Here is a 13,399-nt window from a genome sequence, read left to right on the forward strand (position 1 = left end):
TTTTCCTCTGAGAAAAGCACATGAATGTTGTTACTGACTTTGTAGGCCTCTGGTTCTGGCTGTTCAGAAAGTGTTTAGTTTGCTATCCTTGTTCTTGATTTGGTTTGGTTTAGTTTGGTTTGGTTACATGCTTACTTGGCTCTCTATTTTGGAGATGGAAATCTCAGAATATGAGGTTTCTAGAAAAGTGATCTACCCACAAACAAGAACATGTACTTTTTCTCTTATTATTGGTATAAATAAAGCAGTCGAATGCTCATTAGCTATTTCTGCCTATTAAGATTAAAATGATAATATAATTTTTTTCAAATGAGCTTTGGTTTTAAGAGTATCTTTTTCCTGTAATCCCAGTGGCTTGGGAGGCTGAGACAGGAGGAATGTGAGTCCAAAGCCAGCCTCAGCAATGGTGAGGTGCTAAGCAACTCAGTGTGACCCTGTCTCTAAATAAAATACAAAATACGGCTGGGGATGTGGCTCAGTGGTTGAATGACCCTGAGTTCAATACTAACTCCCCCAAAAAAGACTATCTTTTTAAAATTTCCACTAAAAAAAATTTAGTGTTGCCATTTAATAAGTAGAACATAAGCCAGCTGCCTCACTGAACACATTTTAATTATCTTTTAATTTTAACAAGATTTTTTTCAAGATAATTATAAATATCAAAAGTTGGCATGACTCTACCTTTGATATATCAGCAGCACAGGCAAAAGATGAGATTCTGTGATATTATAAAAATGATGATAACAAAATATATAGTGCTTATAATGTTCCAGGTAGTATTTTAGGTACTGTACATGTAGTAGCTCAATTATTTCTCACAACAATTTTATGAAATAGATGCTATCATCATCTCCATTTCACAGAGGACACAGATGAAGAACTGAAGTACAAAGACATTAAATAACTTGCTCAAGTTTATTCAGCTCAGAAAGGCAAAGCCAAGACTTGAAGGCAAAATTATTTCAATATCAACTCTTTCTAAGAAGACCTTTGAATCCCCAAGAGGAGTATTAGAAGATGAAAGGTTACTAGCCTTTTCATTACATATCAGTGTATAGTTTCACTTATAATAAGTATACCTTATTTCTAATTTGAAGGTCATCAAATAAGATAAAATGTTCTGCTAGCATTTTGCAAACAAGCGTATCTTGAAGGGCAAGAGTCATAAATATTTGCTCAATTATTAGATTATTATAAGTGAGGAAATTTAAATTAAAACCACAAGAATATACTATTGTAGACCTGTCAAAATGATTAAAATTTTAAAAAGAAATAATACTTATTTTGGTGACTATTAATGAAAACATTTAGATATGAAACATTTAGTATTCTCATAGACAACTTCATGGAAATATAAATCAATCTAACCACTCTAGAAAAATATTTGGTAGTATCTATTTGAACTGAGCATAGGGCTAGAGTTATAGCTCAGTGGTAGAGCACTTGCCTGGCACTTGTGAGGCACTGTGTTCAATTCTCAACACCACATATAAGTAAATAAATAAAATAAAGGTCCATTGATAACTAAAAATATATATATTTTAAAAACCAAGCACATACATATATCAAGACCCATTCCTAGCATTTCTCTAACAAAGGCACACATGTATGTTCAACAAAAGACATGTTTAAGAATGTTTATAGCAGCACTGTTTATAATAACACAAACTAAAAGCAACCTAAAGGCCCTGCAACAGTAGAGTGGATAAATGCAGTGTGGTATAATAATAAAATGAAATATATTGCATTGAGAAGAAGCTAGTATGTAATAAACATAACAAATGAAGAAGCTAGATGAACATAAAAACTATGCAAGACATGATTGCATTTATAGAAATACCAAAAATAAGCAAAACTAATGCAAAGTCTTAGAAGTCATGAGATGGTTGCTCTTGGTGGGAATTAGTGAGTTGGAAGGAACATGAGCAGGTTTCTGGGGTAATAGCATCGTTCTGTCTTGATTGCACTGATTTATGAAGTGTGTTCATACTGTGAAAATTCACTGGACTAGACACTTAGGATTTATGAATTTCACTTCAATAGAAGAATCTTTAAAGGATGCATTGTTTTGGAGTTAAAAACAATGGCATGAGGAAAGTACCTGAAAATATCATTATTCATCTTTTCGTTTGAAATTCACAAGAGGGTTTTTCTCTAGAAGCATATTTGAAAAGTTCTGGAATGATTTCAGCCCAGATCCACTGTTAAAAAAAAAAAAATCCAGCAGAGAGCTAAATGCTCTTGGATCTCCCAACACAAATTTTAAAATTATCATTCTTAAGAGATGATAGGAACTGCACTGTGCTGCTAAAAAGGAAAATGTTTGTCTTTGTAGAAGAGATTAAAGAAGGAACCTCACCTTCTGTTTTAGCTATGTTCTTATTATTAGGAAGAGCCTCCTTGATACTCAATTCACATACCGAGCCCCAAATATAGACAGTAGCATGGCTAGATTTTAAGATGGTGGACTGAATGCATACTGCAGTCATCCCCCTCCCCCACAACAAATTCATAGAAATGATAGAAAGGAGCATAAGGGCAGAAAGGGACTTTTCTTTTCTTTTTTTTCTTTTTTTTTTTTTTTAAGAGAGAGAGAGAGAGAGAATTTTTTTTTCAATATTTATTTTTTTTTTAGTTTTCGGCGGACACAACATCTTTATATGTGGTGCTGAGGGTCGAACCCCGGGCCGCAGGCATGCCCGGCGAGCGCGCTACCACTTGAGCCACATCCCCAGCCCTGAAAGGGACTTTTCAATGAATGAGAATCTTTGATGAATCTCTGGGACAGAAAGCAAATAGTATCAGCTGGAAAGGGAAACCTGATTATAGGCAAGAAATCATTGTGGAAGGTAGGCAACCCAAAGAGGGTGTTCTCCCAAGTGTTTTATTCCAGAAATTTTCTATAGCTTGTATTCTTAGAAGCAGCACAGTCATTTGACAAGAAACATGGTTTTTTAAAAGACAGATTGGGTAAGATTTTCTCTTTAGTCATAGGAAGGCTGCAACAGAAGAGGACTCAACTCAATATAAGTGACTCCTATATGCAAGAGTCTTCTAAGAATCAAAAGTACTGTGATGGCACAGGCGTGGTGGTACACACTTGTAATCCCAGTGACTTGGGAGGCTGTGGCAGGAGGAGTTCAAAGCCACCCTCAGCAAAGGAAGGTGCTAAGCAACTCACTGAGACCCTGTCTCTAAATAAAATACAAAATAGGGCTGAGGATGTGGCTCAGTGGTCAAGTGTCCCTGAGTTTAATTCTCGGTACACCCCTCCCCCCAAAAAAAGTATTATGATGGAAGAAAATATGGCCACTGAGCTATTGGGAAAGACAGTCACATACACATATTTCTGTATAATGTCATTAAATGTGTGGGTGGTGCAGGAAGAGAGTGAACAAATCATTTCTGCTACTAGTTTTAGAGTTCAGGGAAGGCATTCTGGAGAAGATGACACCTGTCGTGAGTTAAAAGATGAAATAGAATTGATATTCCAGGTGGGTAGATTTGGTATGCCCCAGATAAAGCTTGTATGCAATGCTAATAAATGTAGGCTCCATTTGGAAGGCTAAGGGACATATCCAAGGGTCTTAAGTAGGGAGGTGACTTGGTTAGTTCTATACATTTTGATAGATCTCTCTAACTGCCATTTGGAGGGTAGGCCTACCTAAAGAGTCAAGCCTGGAAGCAAGCAGTCACAGAGTTAGGAGGCAATTCCAGATGGAGCTGGTGGGGGCCTTCATAGTAAGAAAAAAAGGAAAAAAAGGATATAGGAGGATGAAAGAGAAGAACAGGACTTGGGTAGCTGCCAAGCTTTGGGCTTTGTTGACAGAAAGATGGTAGTGGCATTAACTAGAAACTGGATCTACAGAAAAAGAAACACATTTGGAGTAGAAAATGATTTTTTCCATTTTGGTCATGGTACATTCCTGTAAGATTGCTAGTGGACATATCCAAAAGGAAATTGGATATATAATTCTGAAATTTAGGAGAAATATGGATTTGGGGGGGATTACGGACATATGAGTGATATTTAAACCCTTAAGAGTAAGTAATAGCCTCCAAGGAAAAAGGGTAGGGATTGTAGAATATTAGGCCAAGGGCAGAACTCCAGAGAACACTGACATTTACAGGGCAGATAGGAGAAAATTCCACAGAGGAGTCCATAAAGTATAAGTTTGGGGAAATATAGAAAGAATCCTGATAGTGGTGACTCGGAAACCAATAGAATTTAGAGTTTAAAAAAAAAAAAAAAAAAAGCAGGTCTAATGCAAGAAAGAAACCCAGTAAGCCAGGTGTTCATTAGACAATATGGAGGTTGGAGATTGCCATTCCGTGGGAGAGCAGTTTCAACATGCTCAGGGATAGAAACCTGTGCACTGTGAGTTGAGTGGGAATGAGAAGTAGAAACTGAAAATGACAACTCCAAAGGGAAGGAGAAAATTGGGTCACAGCTAAAAGGACACACGAGATCAAAAGATTCCCTTTTCTTTTTGCATTAGTAGTAGAAAAGACTGGACCATGGGTATGAAGGAAAGAAGTTAAAAATATAGGAAATCGGAATGATTCATGGTGTGTCTTATTCCAACTGCTAGAACAATTAGCATAAACTAAGTGGCTTAAACTATAAACATTTATTTCTCCCAGTTCTGGAGACTGGGAATTCCAAGATCAAGTTGCCAGCAGATCCAGAGGGTGGTGAGTCTGCTTTCTGGGTTTTCAGATAGCCGTCTTCTCATTGCTTCCTCCCATGACAGGCAGCAGAGGTCTCTCATGTGTTCTTACGAGGACATTAATCCCATCATGAGGTCTCCACCTTTATGACCTAATTACCTCCCAAGTGTCCCATCTCCAAACACCACCACTCTGGGGATTAGGAGTTTAACATATGTATTTAGGGGAACACAAACATTCGATTCATAGCATGGAGAAATGTGCTGTAGCATACTATAGGGTATAGGACCCCTGGGGAAGGCTGAGCAAGGAGAAAAGTATGGGTTTAGTAAGCTTGGGACAAAGGAGAATAAGAATTTGGCCTATTTCATCTTTGGTGGTCCAAAGAATCCTAGTTATTTCCATGAAGTAAGAGGAAAGGTGTCCCGAGGGCATGATGGGAGCAGTTGTTGATTAAGAAGTTGGAGGCAACTAGTAAAGATTGGCAACAGTTCCCAAGGGAGTAAGTTGAGCAATAACAAATAACAGGATTGTGCAGCAGTGTTTCGAACCCACAAAGACATGAATTTATAGTCGCTAATCTGCACATTTCTGAGTTTTTCTTTTCTAGCAGCACTCAGTACCCTGGACTAGTAACAGAGAAAATGAATTATGGTGTTTTTCCTGAGCTACAGTTTTGCCCCAAGAGTGAAACAAAAGATGGGGTTTAGGGAGGTCAGAGTGTTGGTGAGACAGTGATCCAGATGATCAACATGTGATCGAAGCTGAACTGTTAGGCTGAGAAGTATCAAAGAACTTTGACACTGAAAGTATCCAAGAAATAGCAGTTGAAACAGAGAAGAGTTAAACTGGAAAGATAGGAGCTTGTGTCAGAAACACAGGGGTCTGTTGAACTAGATCTTGGGATGTGGGGGCAGGTCATGGGGAAGCAGTAATTTTGAAATAAGAGAGGCTAATGCATTCCAGGGAAAGAGAATCACACATGTGAAGACAGATACAGAGGGGAACAGCAAGAATTTCCATGTAACTGGACCACACACTGCATGGAGCAAAGTTGCATAAGAACAAGTTGGAAACATACGTTAAGCCAGTTTCTGAGCTGCCTAAGATGTCTGGGCAACATTTCCTTGAACGGGCCAGGAACCATCAGAAGTTCTCAGACAGGGGTTTAAGGGCTGTCCTGTTTGGCTTCAGTGGGGCAGGTTGTGTCTGCACAGAGGCTCCTCCACAAGGGTTGAATTCTAGGCAAAGTTTTGTTTGCCAAGCCATTCACCTTGCTCTGCAAGTGCTTCAAGCAGGGGAAGAAGACCCGTTCTGAAACTCTTCACAGCCTCCCTGTCTCGGGAGGGGGAGCCCTTTTCCAAGTCATCTACTCAGCCAATCATGTTTCCATTGGCTAGCAGAGGCTCTGAGCAGACTGATGGCCAGATGGACTGACTGATCCTGGTGACTTCTCTGGCCACCCGGTGACTTCTCTGGCCACCATGTAGAAGATGACCTAGAATGAGGAGACCCAGCAATCATGGAGAAAAGGACAGGTATCAGCTTGACAAGAACCTGACCAAAAGAAGCCAAGAAGAGGGCCAGATCCGGAAGCAAGCTCTGTGGGAACATTAACACTGGGTGGCTCCTGGATGTAGGAATGATTGGGCAAGGAAAGAGTCGAACATGATTCAGATTTTCTGTTCACTGTATTCCTAGAATAGAACCTTGTTATAATTAATGCACAATTATTATTTGTCAAATGAAAAAAATATATATAGCTGGAAGTAACAAAAACATTTTCAAGGGAATGATATGCTCTGCTGGGTTGGATCTCATAGAAAATCACAGGAAATGGTGCCTTCAATCATCTTCATCCTCTGAAATGTTGGATGAGTTTAGAAATGACCTCCCATGCAATGGTTGTCAGCCTTGGTTGAAAGTTCAAATCATCTGAAAAGCTTTTAAAATTCTCAACACCCACACTATGTGAATGAACTCAGAGACTTCAGGGATGAGACCCAGGCATAAGGATGTTTTCAAAGTTCCCAGGATGATTCCAGTTTATTGCTCACTGCCCCTCTGGAACTTTGCAACCCCTGCTCCAGATTCCTAGATGTGATCATGGACATAGCATGGATAAAAACTGGGTCAGAGATGGGGTAACAAGGTTTAACCTACTTCACTATCTTATTCCCAATTGAATCTTCCATTCCCACTCTGTTTACAATAACCAGTTTTTCAAAATTAATTCCTTCCAGGCCTGGTGGTGCACACCTGTAATATCAATAGCTTTGGAGGCTGAGGAAAGGAGGTTCAAGAGTTTGAGGCCAACCTAGGAAACTTAGCAAGACCCTGTCTCCAAATAAAATAAAAAGGGATAGGAGTGTGGCTCAGTGGTAGAGGACCTCTGAGTTCAATCCCCAGTAAAACACACACACACACACACACACTCTCTCTCTCTCTCTCTCTCTCTCACACACACACACACACACACACACACACACACACATCTTAGCCAAAAATTAAAAATTTCAAGAAATCTATTATATAGCTTCACTAAGAAACTGAATCATAAGCAAAACTTGGTGAAAACAGGAACATTTTAAAAGAATAACTTAAAGAATAAAGAATGCATAGGCATGATAGTTATTTTAAGACCCTTCATTTGCTTCTAAGTTTATATATGTGCCAAGGATCAAAAGCACCAAATAAAAGAAAAGGAAAAGAAAAAAGTTTTAAATAATTTAAGGATCAGAATAAGAAGACAGTAGACCCTTCTATCCTTAAGGGATAGGACCCTCAGTGGGTGCCTGAAATTTTAAAGAGTACCAAACTCTGTTTGTTTTTTCCTATACATACATGTAAATTCATAAATTAGGCACAGTAAGATATTAAAAATAACTAATAATAAAGTAAAACAATCATAACAATATTATATATAAAATATATATTTTTAGTTGTTGATGAACCTTTATTTTTTTATTCATTTATTTACATGTGGTGCTGAAAATTGAACCCAGTGTCTCACACATGTGAGGCAAACACTCTTCAACAGAGCCACAACCCCAGCCCAATTATAATAATGTATTATAATAAAAGTTATGTGAAGTGATATCTCTTTCAGGGTATCGTATACTATATATACTAAAGGGAGGGTAGAGTATACAGTGTGGAAACAACAGACAAAGGAACAATTCACATCCCAAGTGGTATAGAGCAGGATAGCACAGATTTCATCATGCTATTCAGAACAGCATGCAATTTAAAACTTACAAATCATTTATTTCTGGAATTTCTTATTTAATATTTTTGGACTTCAGATGACTGAAGGTAACTAAAACTGTTACCTTTGTAAAGTGAATAAGGGGGTGAATATAAAAAACTATATTTTATAAAGAGCAGAAAAGTTGTTAGGAAAAAAAGAAAAAAAAAACCTAAGACCAGTAGAAACTAGGTAGGTCTTGGCTCTGGGATTTTCCCACTGCATACTGCACTGTGACAAAGAAGCCACCTAACCTTTCTGAGGCTCACTTTCCTCCTCTGTGATGAGCATCCTCACCCCAGAGATGCCAGTCCTCACTATCAGCTGGACATACTCTGATTCTGTTATTTTTAACTCTGAGTTGAACAGGTTAGAAGTAACATAAGCCTTGTCTTTCTTGAGATGAAAGCAAGAAGAGCATTACTAATTAAAGAATGGTTCAAGAACTCATCCAGGACCATGGCTGTTTCTTACCAATACACAACAGATAAGAATCTGAGAATCATGGTTTAGAAACCTGCATAGTAATTTAACAATCTCTGTTGAATCACATAATAAAATATTGAGACTTGTTTTTTCATATCTTTGGGTGTCTATCTCATACTAGGGATTGAACCCAGGGCCTCTTTGAGCATGCTAAGTGCTCTCCTAGTAAGCTACATCCCCAGTCCTCTTTTTTTATTTGTTTGTTTGTTTGGTTTTTGTTTTGAGACAGTCTCACTAAGTTGTCTAGATTGGCCTTGAGCTTGTGATCCTCCTACTTCAGCATCCCACGTTCCTGGGATTACAAATGTGCACCACCACACCCAGCTATCTTTGTATTTTGATTTCACATTTTTAGTAATCAGGTTTTACTATATTTTATAAAATGTATGCTCATAACTTAAAAAATTATACCCATCAGTAATTTGGGACATACTGAACTGGAGGAACAAGATTGCCTTTAGCATCAGTGCCAATGTGCATTCAGAAAGGAAAGAGTGAATGCAGAGTAATTGATTTTTGCCTTGCACATTTTGAGTTTGATTTTAAAGGCCCATTTCATTTGATCTTAGGTTGTTCTAATTGACAGTTATTTTCTGCTATAAGTTTATATAAACTGTTAGATGCTTTGTAAAAAAAAAACAGCATGTATTAGAATCAGGAGATAAAGCGTTGATTGCAGTGGTGTTAGCTCATCTCCTAAGAGAAGTGACAGTATAATATGCCAGGGAACACAAAGAAGTAATTAATTCTTCCTGGGGAAGGTAGGTACTTTCTTTTATAAGAAGAGAATTAAGACACTCTTTTCTGAGTGGGAATAGCTAATCACAGGGTTTCAAACCGTTAGCATAGGGACACCCTTATTTAAATACAAGGAAGCCTACAGAGTAAGTTAATTTCCCCAAGATCATGCAACTAGCAAACAGAAGACCAGGATTCAAACTGAGACGTGATTCTCAGGTTTGCCTACATTCTCTGCAGCCCTGGGCTCCTCCACCATAGAAGGTGTTTCAGGGAGGACCACAGACTGAATGCTTACAGAAACTTCCCTTCAGGAGGCTGAAATGATGAAATAGGGCAATAAATATTTTTAAAATATGTAGTGCTTATGAACCTTCTCAATATATAAATACCCCTGGTTCTATTTGAAGATTTCTGCACATAGACAAGATCAATATTTGTTCCAAGCTGATTTGCACATCACAGAGAAAAATATAAGAGAAAAAAATCAGTGTTGTTCATACCAGCTGACTTAATGTAGAGGCTCGTTTGATCTTGAATACTAATAAATATTTCCAAAAGCAAACATCCTAGGTCTTTTAGAAGTGGGGCAACCCTTTAAAATAAGAGAATAATCTTGAGAATTATCAAGTCTTTGCAGAGATGATATAGTCACAGAGAAAAATCCAGAAACTGCATCAATCAGTTAAAACATGGCTATTTAGTGAAATAAGCAACATTGCTATTTCAGAGAAATATTTGCACACACAAAAAAATCGAAGTTGGTAACTATTTGGCTGTTATCTAGACAATGCCAGAAAAATCCAGATTTTTAAAAATATGGGCAATATAGATTTTTTCTATATCTATATCATTGTCTAGTTTTAACTTGAGAATATGGCATTTATTTGACTTCATTATTATACACTAATGGGTATTAAAATCAACAGTAATTCTGATTTGGTTTTGTGAGGTTGTTTTTCCACACTCTAAAACATTCAACAACACATTTTATCCTCCTGGTACATGCTTGCCACCTTTTAAAAACAGAGAGTAAATGAGCCCTCCGTGCTAAGCATCACTGATATCAAGTTAATATTTGATAAAGGAACCAAGCTTTTGATACCAAAATCAGCTGGGCAGGTACAATGGTATGTTCATTTTACTAACAGAAATGATTCAGATTAAAAAGAAGAACATTGTCTTCTCTGACCATCACCTGGTATGGACCACACTGAATTTTTTCTCTTAACATTTTTCTGTGTGGTATGCAAATCAGTTTGTGTCAGATATTGATCTTATAAACCAGGGGCATTTACATAATGGGACAATACATAAGCATTTTACATTCTTTTAATATTTGTTGCCCTGTTTCAGAGTTTTGGGTGCCTGAAGTGAAGCATCTATAAGCATGCAGATGAATGTTAAGAGTGGAGGTGTGTCTGAGATTGTTACAGCAGTAGTTCTGAATCTCCAGGTTGGAGCAACAAGTCATTTCTTAAGTGAACCTGTAGCTGCCTATGAGAAGTCTGGGTTGGTCTTGATTAGAATCTGCCCAGCTGTCAGTGTTCTGGCTTCTGAGATACAGATGGCATACACCAGTGATGCATAGCATATATGAGAGACAGCAAGAAATAGAGAAATAAAAACACAATAAAATCTAATTACACGGAGTTTCGCTTAAAACAAAAATTGATTGAGTTCTGCCCAAAGTGGCTTGTTGTTTCCTGTGCCAGGAACTACTGTGCGGGCCCAGCAGGAAGTGTGCTACAGAGCAGGATCACCTTACAGCCTCGTTTTATGGTTCATTTCACTTATTTAATGCAATCTGAGAACCTGCAAAAGGAGCATGTTAGGAGGAGGGAATAGTCTTTTTGTCTTGTTTTGTTTTGTTTTAAGTTTCTTTGAATCAAAACATTTGTTTTTGCAAGGTGTTTAAACTCCCAGAGAAACAGGACTTCTAGAGTTGCTAGATGGAGACATTTTTCCTTGTCACACAACGTAAAGCGAGACGCATAGTTGTGTCTAGAGTTGAGTCCTGTCTGTTTCCTTTGCTGTCCCTACCCATATCATCTTAAACATGAAGAGTTACCACCCAGCCCATGAATGGTCTAAATCATTTTGAAGTCTAAATCATTTTGAATTCCACGTGAGCTCTTCCTAGAGTCTCCGATTTGACAGAGAGCCCATGATGTTGGTGGGTGGAGGAGGGGGGTGGAGATTTCGGTTGGAAAATTGCAATTCATTTGTCAGGCAGAGGAATGAGCTCATTTCAACTGTGATGCTTGGAATTGTGTGAACTGAACAGCTGGATTTCCTTGTGGTGGCATACACTGCTCCTCACACGCTGTCTGTCTTCCCCTCCAGAGACCTCAGTATGAACAACATCAGCCGACTGCCCCCGGGTCCCCTGCACAGCCTCCGCTTCCTAGAGGAGCTGTAAGTATCACTGGAGTCCCGTTGCATCTAGTCCACCAGGGACACGTTCTTGTGTGTGCCTCTTGTACTTGCTGTGGGAACCAGATAACACAAGGCAGAGAAGCTGTCAGCACCAACAACTTTGGCACATGAGGAAACACTTAGTTGAGACGGGGGGAGGAAAAAAAAATTGCTTATGATTCTGGAAATCAACTTAAAAAAGAGTTTACCATGAGGCTACAACTTTCTAAGGTGAGACTGAGCCAAACAAATTAAAATTTTAAAACAAAGGCTGTTTAAAAGAGCTGGATAGCTCTTTGGAAATAGTTAAGCAGCAGGATATTAAAAGTTTGAATACTGGTTCATGTTTATTAAAATAGCAAGTAAAGCTATAATCAAAACCAAAACCTGCTGCCTGGTTTCGGCTTGTGACTGGGAGAATTGAGTCCACATTGCATAGCACCAAAACCTCTTGTCCTAATCACTTTTAATTACTATTTCCCTACTTTTAAATTTAGCTTCCCTCGAGGCTTCAACAGAAAAACATGAAATCCATGGAAGACTTAAAGCTGGGCTCTCTTATATTCACTATCAAAAAATTTAAAAATTTAAAAATAAAAAAGGAAGAAGCTAAAATTGGTTAATGATACACAGAGGAGCCCTGATTAAGCCTAGTAATCACTTTCCAGAAGATGAAAAAGAACTCTATAAACCAAAAATCTGCGTTTCAATATTCATTTGATCCTCTTACCCTGTGGAGGGATGGAAGCGACACACCGCCAGTCCTCGGGAAGAGCGTTTGGCACCATCAGTTGAGGAAATCCTCTGACTGTTGATTAAAGGAATTGTTTAGGCAATGGACCCTTTTGAAAATGCTTCCTTTATAAATCCTAAAGTCGGGGTCCAATTTGGGCGTAATTTAAATTGTTGATGTACTACAGAATCCACCATGGAGATGGAAAGAATGTCCCATCAGAACCAAATTGTGCTACATTGATCATCTCTTCAAGAGGGTGATATTCTCAGATTTCCCCCGTGCAAGAGTTTTATCTATATTTCTTTTGGGTGACATTATATTTTTTTTAAATGCTATTGTTTTTACTACTAAAATCAATAGAAAATGACCAATTTCTTCTCGAGGGGCATGGTAGGGGATCTGAGACTGCGCAATCGTACAGCGAATTTTTAACATTCAGAGAATGGATATTCACTCTGAGTTCCTGGCTCCTCTTTTTCCCTATTCTTTTCTCTCAGGTCATTTACCTTGCAAGGTATGAACCTTCATAAAAGCTGAAGCCATGTGTGTCTTAGTCACTGCTGGCATCTAATCAATAATCAATATATTTTTGATGAGTGGACTAATGAGAAAGTCAAACATGTAAAAGGAGCTTCTTACACATGTTAAAAACATTAGTTGATATTTTAATGATTATTTTAAGTAAATTTCAAACGTCAGAATTTTTCTTAATTATTTCCTTCTCATTCTCTGGCCTTACCACAACTAATAGTCCTGTTTGCTCCTCATTTCTAAGATATGCCTCCTTTCTTATCCTTTTCTCTTTAATTTCCTTCTAACATCCTATTGCAAAATGCTTCCCTTCTCCCCCAACACACACCTCAACTTTAGAACACAAACTGAATCCATAAATAATTCACTTTCCCAAGGACTTTGTTAATAGAGTTCCTCCCTCCATGACCCAACTCATTCAAAATAACTCCTCTGTCTTCATGAGTTGAATGCTAATTCTGTTCAGATGCCAGTTTTTCAAAAGATAATTGAGAACAATCATAAAAAGTAAGCTAGGAGATGAGGAAGGAGAAATACCATTTAAAAATTGTTTTTCTATATTGTCTTTTATT

At 38.0% G+C, this 13,399-nt stretch overlaps 1 protein-coding gene across 4 annotated transcripts in view; it reads left to right on the forward strand.

Moving 5' to 3' along the window:
* Positions 1 to 13,399, forward strand: part of Lgr5 (leucine rich repeat containing G protein-coupled receptor 5) — a 124,570-nt gene that overhangs the window by 43,599 nt on the left and 67,572 nt on the right. For all 4 annotated transcript variants that reach the window (XM_058574630.1, XM_058574628.1, XM_046430667.2 and 1 more), the window contains exon 2: positions 11,489 to 11,560. In XM_058574630.1, coding sequence (XP_058430613.1) covers positions 11,489 to 11,560 — 72 coding nt within the window. The remainder of the gene's footprint in view (positions 1 to 11,488; positions 11,561 to 13,399) is intronic.

The sequence above is a fragment of the Marmota monax genome, unplaced genomic scaffold (genome assembly GCF_021218885.2).
Source record: "Marmota monax isolate L192 unplaced genomic scaffold, Marmota_monax_Labrador192_F-V1.1 WCK01_AAM20220418_F8-fsc00056, whole genome shotgun sequence".
Classification (NCBI taxonomy): Eukaryota; Metazoa; Chordata; class Mammalia; order Rodentia; family Sciuridae; genus Marmota; species Marmota monax.